The 16170-nt window shown below is 41.7% G+C and overlaps 1 protein-coding gene across 2 annotated transcripts in view; it reads right to left on the reverse strand.

Annotated features, from left to right (window-relative positions):
- The window catches only part of LOC144679734 (clavesin-1-like), a 138156-nt gene that overhangs the window by 54305 nt on the left and 67681 nt on the right, over positions 1 to 16170 (reverse strand). For both annotated transcript variants that reach the window (XM_078540434.1, XM_078540433.1), the window contains 2 exons: positions 11751 to 11861; positions 1862 to 2097 (listed from right to left, as the gene is read on the reverse strand). In XM_078540434.1, coding sequence (XP_078396560.1) covers positions 1862 to 2097; positions 11751 to 11861 — 347 coding nt within the window. The remainder of the gene's footprint in view (positions 1 to 1861; positions 2098 to 11750; positions 11862 to 16170) is intronic.

The following is a 16170-nucleotide window of genomic DNA, read 5'->3' on the forward strand; positions in this document are numbered from 1 at the left end:
ATAACTTATCACAAGGTAATAAAGATGTCAATCAAATAAATCTTGCACTCCCCCCTGCAGTTGTGTCAACATTGCCTGCTGAGCTAACTACATTAGTCATTCTTGGAGCTCAGCCAAGCATTCATAACAAAGTCACATGGCAACTGTATCAACAGAAGCAGTTGGAACAGATGACCAGGCATTTATTTTTCCATATGGAAAAGATGCACTTTCCAAATCTGGTATTCAAACTCCTGTGCAGCCTAGTTTGACAGCATTAGTTCCACATTGTCTAGATAGCTAGATAAATTTTAATTAAGTTGGTTTTGTAACTTAACAGTACAATTACATACAGTATCATTCTCCTTCAGCAGTCTAACATGTTGCCTTACAGTCAGGCCTCCAACAAATTGTGTTTCGCTCCCATTTATAGACAATAAGGGAAAATTTGACCAATGAGTGTTCCACAGTACAAGCCCTTGCAATAAGGTTTTTTTTTAGCATTTTAACAGAACCAGGCATTGGACACACTTCCATTTACAATTTGAGCAGAGTGTTTTACTATTTGGCAATGTCCAACTGCACTAACAGTTCAGTAAAACTGCCTGCACTAACAATTCAATTCTGTTCAAAGTGGCAGTTCCATCAGGGACACCTCTGTTGATGAACATCACAGAAGAAACCTGGAGTGAGTTGCCAGGGTTGACTTAAAAAAAGCAACGTTATTTTTGACCTCTGGCATGCTGTGCAGTGATCAATAAGCTGAAACGTTAACAGCACAGTAGTCAAAAGTCATTACTTAAAGAGCCTTCATCATCCAGTCACAAATTAGGTAGTAAATTAAGATGAGTATAGTGATGTAATTGGTGATATGATAATAAAATGGATCTACTTTTGAAATTCATGAGATTGAAACATAAAGGGCAATGCAATGACACACTGCGCTGTAGCCCCAGATACACTTCCACAGCCCCAAACCTGGCAACTTCTCACAAGCTACTTTCCTGATCTCAGCTATCATGGTATAGCAAGATGCCAAGCAGGGGTAAAAAACTTCCATAAATACAGAGAGGGTGCAATTTTGATTCTGTGTGACAGTGTAAAATGGGTGTTAGTGAATCATCATCTAATTGTACATCTGTCCTGACTTTAGTTCCATTGAAGTCAAAATTACCCCCTAAGAGTTACAGATGAGTTTCCACCGTACACTGTTGTAACTGATCCAGGATCAAATCCTGCCTGAAACACTACAGAGAGGCAGCACTGCTCCCTTAAATTAACTTCAGCCAAAATTTCTAACGCAGTTTCAAATCATGATTTTCACAGCCACTTGGGAAATTAGCACCCTTGATTACAACAACATTGATTTACCTTAATAAAACCTGAGCTCCAGGGATCACTAGAGCATTTTTATTATTTGATTTTATTCTCATTTTCTCTCCTTCTCTCCCGCAGGCAGTGATCCAATGCTAGGAAGCAGATCACATAGCTCCCTCTGGTAATTGCCCGAGTGGCGATGTTTTATATTTAAGCCCCAAAGGTAAGTGTCACCAGGTTATTTGACTCCAAGGCTTCACGCACAAGGCTGATCACATCCTTACCTGCACACATGCACTTTCCAGCAGGAGAATGATCAGCTGGCAAATTTCCTCCTTTCTGGTCAATGGATGCTGAAGCCATATGGCTCAGCCTAGCTGAGATCAGGGCTGTGTGCACAGGCTGGTTCTGTCTGCTTCAATGCTATGGCACATGGTTCATCTGCCCATTAAAATAGTGGGTGACTTTAACTTGACATGCATTAAAAAAAACAGGAACATGAGCAGATTTTGAAAGCTGCAATGAAAATCCAGTAAAACTGTTGATATAACAAGATTGCACAAACCTCTTCATATGCTTGGGAGAACAGCTGCTATCACGATTATCCAGCATATCTTTCACGTGCATTGAATTGTAGGAATTGTAGGGATATTCAGTATCATCATTGTACTCCGGACCAAGCAGTGTCCGGGCCCAGGTTCCCATATCATATGGGGGTAAAGTGCCTCCAAACTCAGATGGCAGATATTCTGGATGGATTAGCTGGTGCAGACTGTTGAGGTTGTTGCCATGGAGAAAGATCTGAAATAAAAGGAGTGAAATGTAAGAAGTAATCATAGATTAATGCTATACTGATTTGCATCCAGGTTAGAAAAACTAAAATGTTCAGTTAAAGAAGGTTTATTTTATTTTAATTGAGATACCAAAGCACCGAATACCTAACACGTATGAAATGCATAAATAATTTTGTCTCCAAATATTTATAGATAAATACATGTTTCTTATTATTTTTTAGAAATGACTCCTGCTGAGGTGGAACAGTAAATTAACAGTTTAGCAGTGTAATCCAACGTGCTGTTATATATTGCTAAAGTTTTCTATGACTCTGTGATACCATTATGCTGGCTGTGAAGCCCTTCATGGTAGGAATTCAGTTTCTTAATAATTTTTCGGGTTTTCAGCTAAAATTGAAGTGATGAACTGCTCAAAACAGAGAGAAGCTATTTTGCTAATGGCATTAAAACATTCAATTTAAAACATTTCAATTCTCAAATACATGTGGCACAAGATTTACCACAGGGTTGCAAAATTATTACAGATGAACAAATCCAATTAGACCATCTTTATTCATCTATCCAGGGAGACACGACAGCTCCTTGCCCTATTCCATATCGTGACATCCAGTTGTTACGAGCACTGTGCTTTCTTCTTCTACATATCAATGAAATGCTTTTCCTTAAGTGATCTATATCTAAATAGATCAAAGGATTTTTATATTTTGTAAGCACTCATTTCATTGGAAAATGAAATCAGGCATAGTATAAAATGGACTGCTGGTTCTCTATAAGCCGACTTGCATGACTGGCAATGACCAGTTTCATCTTCAGTAACTTTAGAGAAGAATTGCAATGTACTTTCAGAAAGAAATGTGTTGTCATCCAAAAATGGTTTACAATTAAAGATTAATTTACAAATGTAGTTTACAAGTGACAATAAATAGATAGCACCTTTCTGAAGACTGCACTATATTTCTGAATAAAAATAACAATCCTACAAAACTAGTTTTTGTTAAATCATTTCTAAAATACTGACTAGTTATTTATATTATAATTTTACTTTTAATTTACAGTGCTCAGCATTAAAAATTGTTATTTATGAAAATTAAGTGTTTAAAAGTTTAAAAGATGTTTCAGTTTAAGAGGGTAACAGCACAGGTTAAATGCTTGCACTGCATTGTCTGAACAAAAATCATAACATAATTCACAAGCAGAGCTGGAGATGCCAGACCTATTCATAGTCAACTTAAATGCAACCAACCATTTAATTTACTTCTCTGAGCTGGGACATCTGTTGTCAGTGGCCAGTTGGCTACGTCTTCAACACTGCCACTCACCTAAACATCAAATCAAGAGCTAACTTGAATTCATCAAAATCCTATTTCATACAACTAATTTACCAAACATTTAAACTGAGTTGAAGGCGACTCTTGTTACCTCTGTGTCATTTTGGAAGTGATCAACAATACATTATTACCAAACACAATAGTGACACCTTGTGGCTGAAAGTAAATACAGTAATTCCTTTGTTGGTTGATAAATCTGGACGACAGATGGTGGCTTGAGCTTTCCTGCCTTTAGACATCTGTCGATGGATGCATAATACGATCTTGAAAAATCTTAAAGTGATCAGAGTACAAATTCTGGGGAAGGGTCTATACCCAAAACACCTTTCTTTATTCTGTCCACAGATGCTGCCTGACTTGCTGAGTATTTCCAGCAAATTAGCTTTTCATTCAGTTTTATAGTATTTGAAATGTTTTGCTTTTTATTCAAAATACAAGTATTGTGGCTGAAAACTTGACTGTAATTCGCACGGTTCTAATTAAGTAGCTTTGCTTAACAACTGCCAATGCAATGTAAAAGACATATTAATCAAACACTTCTAGCTTACATCACACTATAATCGCAGCACTGGTGAAAAGTATTTTCACTTCACACCAACAGGACATACTGTAAATCCAGATTCTGGGCACAAACTGACTCCATGTTAAAGCATAGAACTAAAATCGGGTTATGCACTGGCTCTGGATTGACACTGCAAAAATGAGCAATGTGGATCTGATTGACAATGCAGTTATATAGGTGAAATAAGAACAATCTGCCAAGACATTATTTTAAATCAATAATGATTATTTAGAATTTAGAATGCCTCAAACAGAAGTCTTATCTTATTTCTCAATGAGCAATGAATGTGGTCAGCGGCAGGAACTGTTTACAGAAACAAGTTTACAGCCATATTTTGAGGAGTGCCCAAATGGATATTCATTGCACATACTGTTGAAGCTTACTGCATGCTGTACCCTCCTGTCTCACCTACTGGAAGTGCTGGCAGGTTGTACTCGCACTAGTGAATGAAAGGACACACTGGAGATAAGATGAATTTCTCCAGGATCATCAACAGGTCATATTGTCCAAATAGTGATGATGTTTTATGTTTGCAGATGTCAGTCATTGCAGCCCAGGAGATCACTGAAGGAAATCCTCAGGGAAGTGTCCTCAATCTAACAATCTTCAGCTGATTCATCAATGGCCTTTGCTGCATCATAAGGTGAGAATTGGAGCTGGTGGCCTATGATTCCACTCTGTTCAGCCTTATTCACAACTCTTCTGATAACAAAGCAGTCAGTGCCAGTCTACATCAGGACTTAGACAACATTCAAGCTTCAGTTGACAAATGACAGATAACAGTCAGACCACGAAATGACAGGTAATGACCAATTCAAACAAGAGAAGGCTCAGCCCTTAACCTTCAACAGCAACACCATTATTGAGTACCCCACCATCAACATCATCGGAATTGCCATTGACAAAAAATTAACTAGATCAGCAATATTAACATTCCTTGTGGCTACAGGATCAGGGTGAAGGCTGGATGCTCTGTGACCAGTGACTCACCTCCTGACCCCTCAAAGTCTCTTCACTATCAACAAGGCTCAAGTCTGGAATGTGACAGAATACTGACCATACACCTGGATGGGTGCAGCTGCAGTAACACTTACGAAGGTCAACTGCATCCAAGGCAGAACAAGCCATTTAAGTATCGCCATGATACTGAACTCAATATACCAGTCGCACATGGTTACCAAAGTGGATAACTTCACACTTCACGTTTATTCACATTATATTCCATCTGCCATGTTCTTGCCCATTCACTTAGCCTGTCTAAATCTCCTTGAAGCCTCCTTGCATCCCCCTCACAACTCAAATTTTCACCTAGTTTTGTGTCATCAACAAATTTGGAAATATTACATTTGGTCCCCATATCCAAATCATTTATGTAGATTGTGAACAGCTGCCCAGGAGGAAAAAACAGTTCGGACCAGTTGAAACCTGAACTGGTATTAATTGGTGCTCACCAGGTCTCAACTGAATTTTAATGGAAGCAACTAATAAACTGGCAATTCTACCGGACTGTTTGGAAATCCAGTAGGGCTTCCAGTTTTCGAGTGGTGACCAGTGTAGGCACCAGTACAGGCACCAGTACTGTCAGCCGGCTTAAGCTGGTATTGCACCCATTGTCAATTTTATTAAACTGAACATGTGCCTATCCCTCAACCCTCTTTATCGGCCCCACCCCCCCACCTCCTACAAGCCCAAACCCTCCACCCAACCCTCCCCACCCCCCATTCCCTCTACCAATCCCCCCACCTCCCCCTGCCATCCCCCACTCCCCCAACCCCCTCCCCAGTACCCTCCCCCAACTCCCCCACAGCTCCATTCCCCCCACCCCCTACCACTCCCCCAGCCCCCCAACACCCAACCTATGCAGTGGCATAGTGGTATTATCACTGGACTAGTATTCAAGAGACCCATGGTAATGCTCTGGGACCCAAGTTCGAATCCCACTACAGCAGATGGTGAAATCTGAACCCAATAAAAATCTGGAATTAAAAGTCGGATGACGACCATGACACCATTTCCAATTGTCGCAAAAACCCATCTGGTTCACTAACTTCCTTTAGGGAAGGAAATCTGCTGTCCTTACCTGGTCTGGCCTACATGTGACTCCAGACCCACAGCAATGTGGTTGACTCTTAAAAATGCCCTCTGAACAAGGGCAATTAGGGATGGGCAATAAATGCTGGCCTAGCCAGCAACACCCACATTCCATAGACGAATAAAAAAAACACCCTACTCCTCCCTCCCTCCCTCCCACTCCCTCAACCACCTCCCACTCCCCCACTTCCCTCCCTACCCCCAACCCTCCCCCTTCCTACCCCCTACCGGACATCTTCGCTCAGGGCTGGCTGAAAACCAGAAGTGACATTTCTGGCCAGCCCAGATTTGAAGCACATGCAGGGTCAGTGAGGACTGTTGGAGCGAGGTGAGTACTGGGAAGGTTCAGTGCGGGGGGAGAGATTCTGGTGCGAGAGGGGACGAGTGGTGGTCGAGAGTTCGGAGACAGGGTCCGGAACTTTAGGGGAAGAGAGGCCCCGGATCATCGGGAAGAGGGAGGCCCTGGAATTCGGTGGCATCGGCAGGGCCCAAGGCCTGGAGGCTGGAGGGAGTGAAAGAGTTTGGAGGCTGAGGGAGTGTGAAAGTTTGGAGGGAGGGGGGGGAGAGTTGATACTGGAGGGAGAGAGAGGGGGCAGAGAGCCCTCTGAGGGGAGGCGGAGGGGATTGGTTAGCTGAGTGGAGATATAGAGTGGGGGTAATGGAGGTGTGCTTTTCACAACTTGGGAGGAAAGAGCTTGTTTTTGGCACTGATTTCCTAAATCAATACAATCCATATCTCTAGGAACCAAGGATGGCTGGTGCAGCAGAGTTTGCTTCTGTCTGACTGCTGGGTGATAAGCAGATCTGCAGGACTGCGTCAATTAAAGAGGACATCAAAAAGTTTGATCCCAATACCCACCATGACTCAAAGGTGTACAAGGTAAGATGGATCCAGGCGAGTGTTGGCAACTCGATTGACTACGATTTGGGGAAGGAGAACCGGTTGCAGGACAATGTCTTTAATAAGGCACAAACCCTTTTCCTTAGAGGTAAATCTCAATGAAAAAGCTGAAACTTTGTGCTCATGGCCTTGGCAAATTAAGTGTGTCTTTGAGACATGTTGAGATTTTCTCTCTTTATCTGCAGAGTCCTGCGAAGGCCTCAAGGAGCAGAAGGAATCAACACACCTGGAAATCTCAAAGGTTTGGTACACCACTGTAGAGAGTGACACCACTGCCGACAATGTACCCCTTGCAACCCTTCAAGTGAAGAGAGCATTGGAAGATGCTACTGCGACCAGGGTACATGTGCAGCTCTCTACTCATTGTGTTTCATCATCTTTGCTAATGTTATATTCTCACAGACCTGCATGAACATTTCAGTGCCTAAAAGCGACTAGTGCATAGAATTTGTATGCCTGCTCACGTCAAAAATGCCAACAACCTTCTTAACATCTAATTCCTTTGAAGAAGGGTCTGAAGAAGGCTCATACAGACTTGAAACGTTAACTCTGTTTCTCTCTCCACAGATGCTGTCAGACATGCTGAGTTTTTCCAGCATTTTCTGTTTCTATTTCTAATTCATTTTTCCTGATAGAAGGATAAGATTGCCTGAGCGTATGCCGGCCACTGCAAGAAGCTGAGAAGCGTGATGTCCCAACATCTAGCGACCAAGAGTAATGAAGCTAGTACTTCCAGGGCAGCAATACAGCTGGAGGATTGCACAGCATCTGCCCAGAACTGGGAAAAGCTACTGACCGTCCAGAGGCTGGAGGCAGAGAAGGCAGCCCTCGGCCAGCAGGAGCTGGAGGAGTTTTCCGGGGTCAATCAAGACCTCCAAGAAAGGTTGGAGTTCGAGCTATCGAGGCTCAACTGCAGGCTCCGGGACCAATTTTTCAGCACCTGCATGCAGAGTAATATGCGTTTAGATACCTGCAGCCCTTATGCAACAGCTATCTTAGTGCGGAGGAGTCATTATAAGCTTAACCATTACTCTTCCTTTCTGTTGCAGCCTGAGGACCACAGCAATCAAGTGTGGGGATACTGCAGCCTATGACCATACCTTTCGGAGCAACAACCCTGCCCAGGCCTGCGCAGATTGAAGCCGCATTTATTCACACAGCTGGGGCAAGCACACGTGCGGAGGTGCTTTACACTCCAATAGATGGGAAGGTATGATTTTCTGAGTGTTCCAGATGAAAACTGTTCCAGTTCACACACAAAACTTCCTTAAAATGGCTATCTCAGGAGGTGGTATATATGTCTTCATTCATGCAGTCAGTATATGTGCTGTAATTTGGTCTGTATTACAAATCTTGCATGCAGAACACTGTCCCCCCACCCCACTCCCCCCCTCCCCTCCTACAGGTTCAGTTGCAAGGAGGTCTGGAGCTCAGTGAGCGGAAGTTATTTTTCCATTTGTTTTTTTGTTTAATTTATTTTTGTTATTTGTTTAACTTTAACGGTTTCAATGAGTCAATGCTTATGTTTTCCCTCTTCCCTCTCCATCTGCAGCATGTTTCACTCATCATTTGAAGAAGAGGTTGAGCGAGGATGAGATCTCAAAGGAGCAAAGCAAGCTGATCAGTTATACAACAGAGAAAACAATGAATCTGAACTGTGAGCAAATCTGGCCTGGAATCAATCGGCGTTTTGATACTGTGCATGAGTTATTTATATTTTCTCACCTCTTTTCCAGGAATAAAGTTGTTGATCCTTTACTGAACCCTGCATTCTGAGTTTTTTTTTGCCTGTGATCAATGAAGAATTTTAATTTTGTATGCTTGGCGTTTTTCACAATAAAATTTGCAGTTTTTACGCATACTTTTTTATTCCAAGTTTTTTGTCTGACCTGCAAATCTGCAGAATCACACTTAGTAATCTTGAGCATTTTCATCCAAAAAATTGCACATTTGAAGGGGGAGTTATTGACACCAGTTGATGGTCACCAGCAATAAATGAGATAAATAAATGCATATAAGAAATAAATATAAGTGCAATATAAAGAACAGCAGATAAACTGGAGAAATAACCAGTTCGGACCAATAGCAGCTATATCACCAGTGTTATTGGCACCACCATCCGGCTTACTGGTACCATTACCAGTATTAACTGGCAATTTCTACTGAAGCACCAGTTCAGAACTGTTCTTATTTCCCCATTCAGAACTGGTTCCAGCTGGTACCCATGTTACTGGAACTTCCTTCTGGGTGGGGTCCAAGCACTGATCCTTGTGGTATCCCATTAATAACAGCCTGAGAATGACCCGTTTATTCTACTCTCCATTTTCTGTGTGTCAATCAATTCTTTATCCATAGCAGTGTATTATCCCCAATCCTATGTGCTCTAATTTTATTTACTAACATCCTGTGTAGGACTTTATCAAAAGCCTTCTGAAAATCCAAATATACACCACATCCACTGGTTCTCCTTTATCTATGCTACAAGTAACATCCTCAAAAAACTCCAACAGGTTTGTCAAACATTATTTCCCTTTCATAAATCCATGTTGACTCTGCCCAATCTTATCATTATTTTCCAAGTGTTCAGTTATCACATCCTTTATTATAGATTCTCACATTTTCCCTACTACTGATGTCAAACTAACAGTTCTCAATTTTCTCACTCCCTCCCTTCTTAAATAGTATGGTTACATTTGCTACTTTCCCAGTACGCAGGAACCTTTCTAGATTCTATAGAATTTTGAAAGATAACCACCAATACATCCATTATCTCTACAGTTACCTCCTTCAACACTCTGGGATGTAGCTCATCTGGTCCAGGAGATTTATCAACCTTAAATCAAATAATTTTTCTAGTGCTACCTCTTTATTAATACTAATTTCTTTCAGTTCCACAGTTTCGCAAGTCCCTTTGTTTCCTAGTATTTCCTGGAGATTTTCTGTATCTTAATCCGTGAAGACAGACACAAAGTATTTGTTTAGTTTCTCTGCCATTTCTCTCTCCTGCCTCCACCTGTAATGGACCCGCATTTGTCCTTGCTGACCTTTTCCTTTTCACATACCTAAAGAAACTTTTACTTACTAGTTTGCATTCATATTCTCTTTTCCCTTTCTTTATCAGTTTCCTGGTCATCCTTTGCTGGATTCTGATTTGCTCCCAATCCTCAGGTTTACCATTTTTTCTGGCAATCTGATAAGCCACTTCCTTTGGTCTCATGCAATCTTTAACTTCGTTTGTTATCCACAGTTGATTCACCTTTCCTGTTGGGTTTTTGTGTCTTAGGGGAATATATATTTGCTGTAGACACTGTAATATTTCTTTAAATACTAGCCTATCTACCATCAAATCTTTTACTTATTTTCCCAAACCACTACAGCCAGCTTGCACCTCATACCTTCATAATTTCCTTTATTCAGATTTAGGATCCTAGTTTCAGAATGATCTATATCCCTTTCAAACTTAACGTAAAACTCTATCATATTATGGTTACCATTTCCTAACAGTTCCTTTATAGCAAGTTTATTGATTAGCCTTTTCTCATTAGGTAATACTAAATCCAAAATAGCCGGATCCCTAGTTGGTTCTTCAACATGCAGCTCCATCTTGTACGCACTTCAGGAAGTCATCTGCCACAGCATTAGTGCTAATTAGTCTATATGTAAGTTGAAATCGCCCATTGCTCTAATTTCATGATTTATACTATGCCCAACATTACCACTACAGTTTGGTGGCCGGTAAACAACTCAAACCAATGTTTGTTGCCCCTTGCTATTTCTTAGTTCCACCCACACTGATTCTACACCTTGATCATTCTATCTAAGATCCCCTCTCACTAATGTACTGATCTTGTCCCTTATTAACAGTGCTATCCCACCTCCTTTTCCCCTCTGCCTATCCTTCCTAATTGACTAATATCCCTGCAAATTCAATTCCCAGTCCTGGCCACTCCATAACCACAACTCTGCAATTGCAATTAAATCATACCCATTGACCTCTATTTACACCTTTAAATCATCTACCTTGTTGCGAATGCTGCGTGCATTCAGATACAGTGCCCTTAACTTTGTCTTTTTAACATTATTCCACATTCTGATCCTATTTGATGCTTGCCTTTGTTTTCTCTGCCTTCTAATTTTGCTTCCTACTTTTCTACTTGCTGTTACCAGTTTTGCTTCCCGCCAATCTGAGCTCCCTCTCAGGTTCCCATGCCCCTGCCAATCTAGTTTAAAACCTCCCCAACAGCATTAGCAAATCTCCCTGCAAGGCTGTTAGTCCTGGTCCTGCTAAGGCGCAACCTGTGCATCTTGTACAGGTCCCACTTGCCCCAGAACCAGTCCATCGGACTGTGTCCGTTATTCAGACTGTGTCTCCTGATTACTCACCAGCTAGAGGAATCATCCTATCTACATCTACCCTGTCATGCCCTGTTCATAATTATTTCATTATGGTATTATGGATTCAGGCAACAGTTTATGGTGTGCAAATGCAAAAATTAACTTGGCATTCAGAGGGTTAAAATATAGTCTTTTCCTAACTAATTTTGGATTTCAAGACAGGCTGAGAACTGATCAGCACTATCATTTATAATGTGCACACAGACATGCATAGATTGAAGCACACACAGACTGATTATTTGCAGCTTGCTCTCCTCTCTATATAATTTTTCCTTCCACTCCAACTAGGCAGAGAGAAGTTTTATTATTCTGAACCATATTTGCAAATTAATTGGTAATTGCCATGCTGAATCATGTTTCCATCTGTCTGAAATGTTAATTACCCTTTTTCTGGTCTTGTCTTTCAGGAATGGCTTTATTATCGTGTATAAAGCGTGGATATACCAAGGCTGGTTCACAAAATGGATGCCTCCAAAGCGTGCAGGGAAGCTGTCCTGCAGAGATGAGAGCACAGAATCCAATGATTAGTAAGATAAATTCACAGAAGAATCAAGCAAGGTGACTACTGTCTGTAAAATTAATGCTACTCAATGGCTAATGCTGCTTGTTTAATTCTGGAATGCTTTTTCTTTTATTTATACAGTTCTCAATACTTGAAATGCACTGAAAGAAATACTCCCTGACATTTGCATCACAGCACGTTATTTGTTCTACATTTATTTTCTAGGTTCCTGCAGTTTAACCTCTTACATCATAAAGCCTCAGTTATATGGTAACAATTCCGATGTTCCCTATAACAAGAACTGCTTAATAGCCTCTTGTGGCACATTATAAGAATTGGACTTGGCCCAGAGCACTAGAGCACCACCCCATAGTGATATAGCGTGAGGTCTTGCCCATTATTTCTTGTATCACTGAGCTCCCATGGGCATACGTTTAGCAGAAGGCAGATACTACCCAACCAGGAGAGATGGGGGTAGGGAGGAAGTCTGAGGGAGATTCATCATAGTCACTTTAGCAGTCAGTTAAGAGTAAAGGTCTGAGAACAGATTGCCTGCAATTGGTCCAGGATATCAGGAAAGTGAAATGATAAGAAAATACTTGAAACAGGAATTTGTATCCCACAGAGAAAAAAATGTGTCTTTGAATTTGGGATTCAACCTATTGTAATGAATATGAACTACAAATAATGCTAAACTGTGAGCAACATACTTTGCATATTCAATGAAAGCAGACAACCAAACCAAATACTGTTCTCCACAACTGTTTATAAGGTGAAGAATTATCTTTGAAATGTCCAGCATTTGTAAACATACAGAGGTTAAACATCAACATCAATGGTACCAAAATTACATTACAAGACGTATTGGTGGATGCCTGGGAGTAGGTTGGCAGGCTGCATGAGACCCTGGACCTGGAAGGTGGTGATAAATTAAACTTCAAGGAGAAAATAATGTTTCCAAAATGAGTAACATTTTTCCAGAAACACCTTTTCCTTGCAGGATGAGGAGCCTAGCCTCTCCATGGTATCTCACCTCTAGAAGTGAATGAGATCAAGCTCGTGGCACGTCCTCTATCCCCAGCCCTGTCAAAGAACTCCATCAGGTTCAATCCGACTCACCTTTCAGAAAACTATGTGGATTCTCCTTAATCAGCCTACAGTTTTCTGTGTTTTCACTTATTCTACTCTAAGTTGGATTCTGGCAATTTTCCACCTAGACATTAAACTCATTAGCTTGCAGCTATTTTTTATTTAAAAAAAAAAATAATCTTACAATCTTCTAGTACTGTCCTCACATTAGTTAGCTTGGAGGATTAGAATCAGCCTCAGTCTTGGCTTAGCGCTAGTACTTTTGCCTCCAAGTCAAAGATCACAGGCAGAATTTTGCCCTCGTCGGGTGGGAGTGGTGGGTGGGCCCGGGAGCAGCCAACAAACTGACTGCTGCCCTTGATCGGGCCCCAACTGCGATTTCACATTGGCTGGCCAATTACCAGCCAGAGTGAGATGCATGCTGCAGCGCTGCCAGGCTGGGGGCGGGAGATGCACAAGCGCTAAAGCTCCCTGAGGCACAGAGCTGCCTCAGGGAGCTAAAGGTTTTTATCAATATAGATAAAGATTTTTTAAATATATGGAAACATGTCCCTCATGTGACTCTGTCACATTAGCAGGGACATGTTCAATATGAGTGCAAAAAGTTTTTATTTCTTTAATCACTGGTCGAAACCTCATCCCTTCCATGGATGAGGCTTCGCCAAAAACGCAAAGGCCGCCTGGCCTTTTCGCCCGCCCGCCAACCAAAAGGTTAGACGGGCAGTGAAAAATTCCAATCAATTAGTTGATTAAGGTCCTTAACAAGCTGCTTAATTGCTGACAGGCGCGCTGCCAACTCCCACCTATGCCCGCCAACCAAAATATCGCGCGTCATTTTACACTCGAGTGTGTCGGGTGTGCGCCCACATGCCGAGCGAAAAATTCTGCCCCATGAGTTCAAGGCCCATCCAAGAGACTTGAATACAAAATCTAGATTGGCTTCAGGCTAGGAATGAGGGAGCGCTGCACAGTAAGAGAGGTTGTTTTTTGGATGATACGTTAAACCATCACCCCTTCAGCCCTCTCAGGCGGACATAAGTGATTCATGCACACTATTAAGAGAACATTAGAGGACATGCCATGAGCTTGATCTCATTGACTTCGCGAGGTGAGGTACCAAGGAGAGGCTAGGCTCCTCACCCCACAAGGAAAAGGGGTTTCTGGATAAATATTACTCATTTTGAAAACTTTATTTTCTCCTTGAATCACAGAATCACAGAGCAGAAGGGGCTCTTTGGCCCATCGAGTCTGCACCAACACTTAAGAAACACCTGACCTACCCACCTAATCCCATTTACCAGCACTTGGCCCATAGCCTTGAATGTTATGACGTGCCAAGTGCTCATCCAGGTACTTTTTAAAGGCTGTGAGGCAACCCGCCTCCACCACCCTACCAGGCAGTGCATTCCAGACCGTCACCACCCTCTGGGTAAAAAAGTTTTTCCTCACATCCCCCCTAAACCTCCTGCCCCTCACCTTGAACTTATGCCCCCTTGTGACTGACCCTTCAGCTAAGGGGAACAGCTGCTCCCTATCCACCCTGTCCATGCCCCTCATAATCTTGTACACCTCGATCAGGTCGCCCTTCAGTCTTCTCTGCTCCAACGAAAACGACCCAAGTCTATCCAACCTCTCTTCATAACTTAAATGTTTCATCCCAGGCAACATCCTGGTGAATCTCCTCTGCACCCCATCCAGTGCAATCACATCCTTCCTATAATGTGGCAACCAGAACTGCACACAGTACTTCAGCTGTGGCCTCACTAAGGCTCTATACAACTCCAACATGATCTCCCTACTTTTGTAATCTATGCCTCGATTGATAAAGGCAAGTGTCCCATATGCCTTTTTTACCACCCAACTAACATGCCCCTCTGCCTTCAGAGATCTATGGACACACACGCCAAGGTCCCTTTGTTCCTCAGAACTTCCTAGTGTCATGCCATTCATTGAATACTTCCTTGTCAAATTACTCCTTCCAAAGTGTATCACCTCACACTTTTCAGGGTTAAATTCCATCTGCCACTTATCTGCCTATTTGACCATCCCATCTATATCTTCCTGTAGCCCAAGACACTCAACCTCACTGTTAACCACCCAGCCAATCTTTGTGTCATCCGCAAACTTACTAATCCTACCCCCCACATAGTCATCTATGTCGTTTATATAAATGACAAATAATAGGGGACCCAGCACAGATCCCTGTGGTACGCCACTGGACACTGGCTTCCAGTCACTAAAGCATCCTTCTGTCATCGCCCTCTGCCTCCTACAACTAAGCCAATTTTGAATCCACCTTATCAAATTACCCTGTATCCCATGTGCATTTGCCTTCTTTATAAGTCTCCCACGTGGGACCTTGTCAAAGGCTTTGCTGAAATCCATATAAACTACTTCAACTGCACTATCCTCATCTACACACCTAGTCACCTCGTCAAAAAATTCAATTGCAGATCAAAAATTGAAGTTTAATTTGTCACCACCTTCTAGGTCCAAGTTCTCCTGCAGCCTACTAACCTACTCCCAGGCATCCACCAATACTTCTTATAAAGTAATTTGTCACCATTGACTTTGATGTTTACCTTTGTACATTTACAAATGCTGGACATTTCAAAGATAATTCTTCGCCTTATAAACGGTGTTGGAGAACAGTGTTTGGTTTGGTTGTTTGCCTCCATTGAATATGTGAAGCATTTCAGTCATACAGTTTGGTGTCCTAGCCAACATTTATCTCTTAATCAATGACATTAAAGCAGATTAACTAATCATTTCTCTCTGTTTTTTGCTGTTGTGGAACATTACGTAATTTGAGTTTCGTAATTCTGTATATCACAACAGTGTCTGCACTGGCTTTGAAGTGTTTTGGGATATCATGAGGTCCTTATGAATGCAAGTTCTCCCTCCTTCCTGGAATCAGAAGCTAATTCAGTGCATTATTGGAACATCAACTTAATGCTTTACCTTGCCACCCATTGTAATTTAATTGATATAACCTGAAACAGCAATTATTTTGAATAGTAAACTATCCTGAATGCCTGAATACCTTGTGATAATTATTGTGACATAAAATCAGCAGCTAAGTAACCTGTGTTCCATTGGACTGTTTGTGTCATTTATGTATGAATTGCTATAATCGAGGCACATAGTTACACTTTGCCCTCACTAATGTGATACATTATTCTTCGAAACCAATTCCTAAAATGTCATAAACT

The sequence above is a fragment of the Cetorhinus maximus genome, chromosome 4 (assembly GCF_964194155.1).
Source record: "Cetorhinus maximus chromosome 4, sCetMax3.hap1.1, whole genome shotgun sequence".
NCBI classification, from domain to species: Eukaryota; Metazoa; Chordata; class Chondrichthyes; order Lamniformes; family Cetorhinidae; genus Cetorhinus; species Cetorhinus maximus.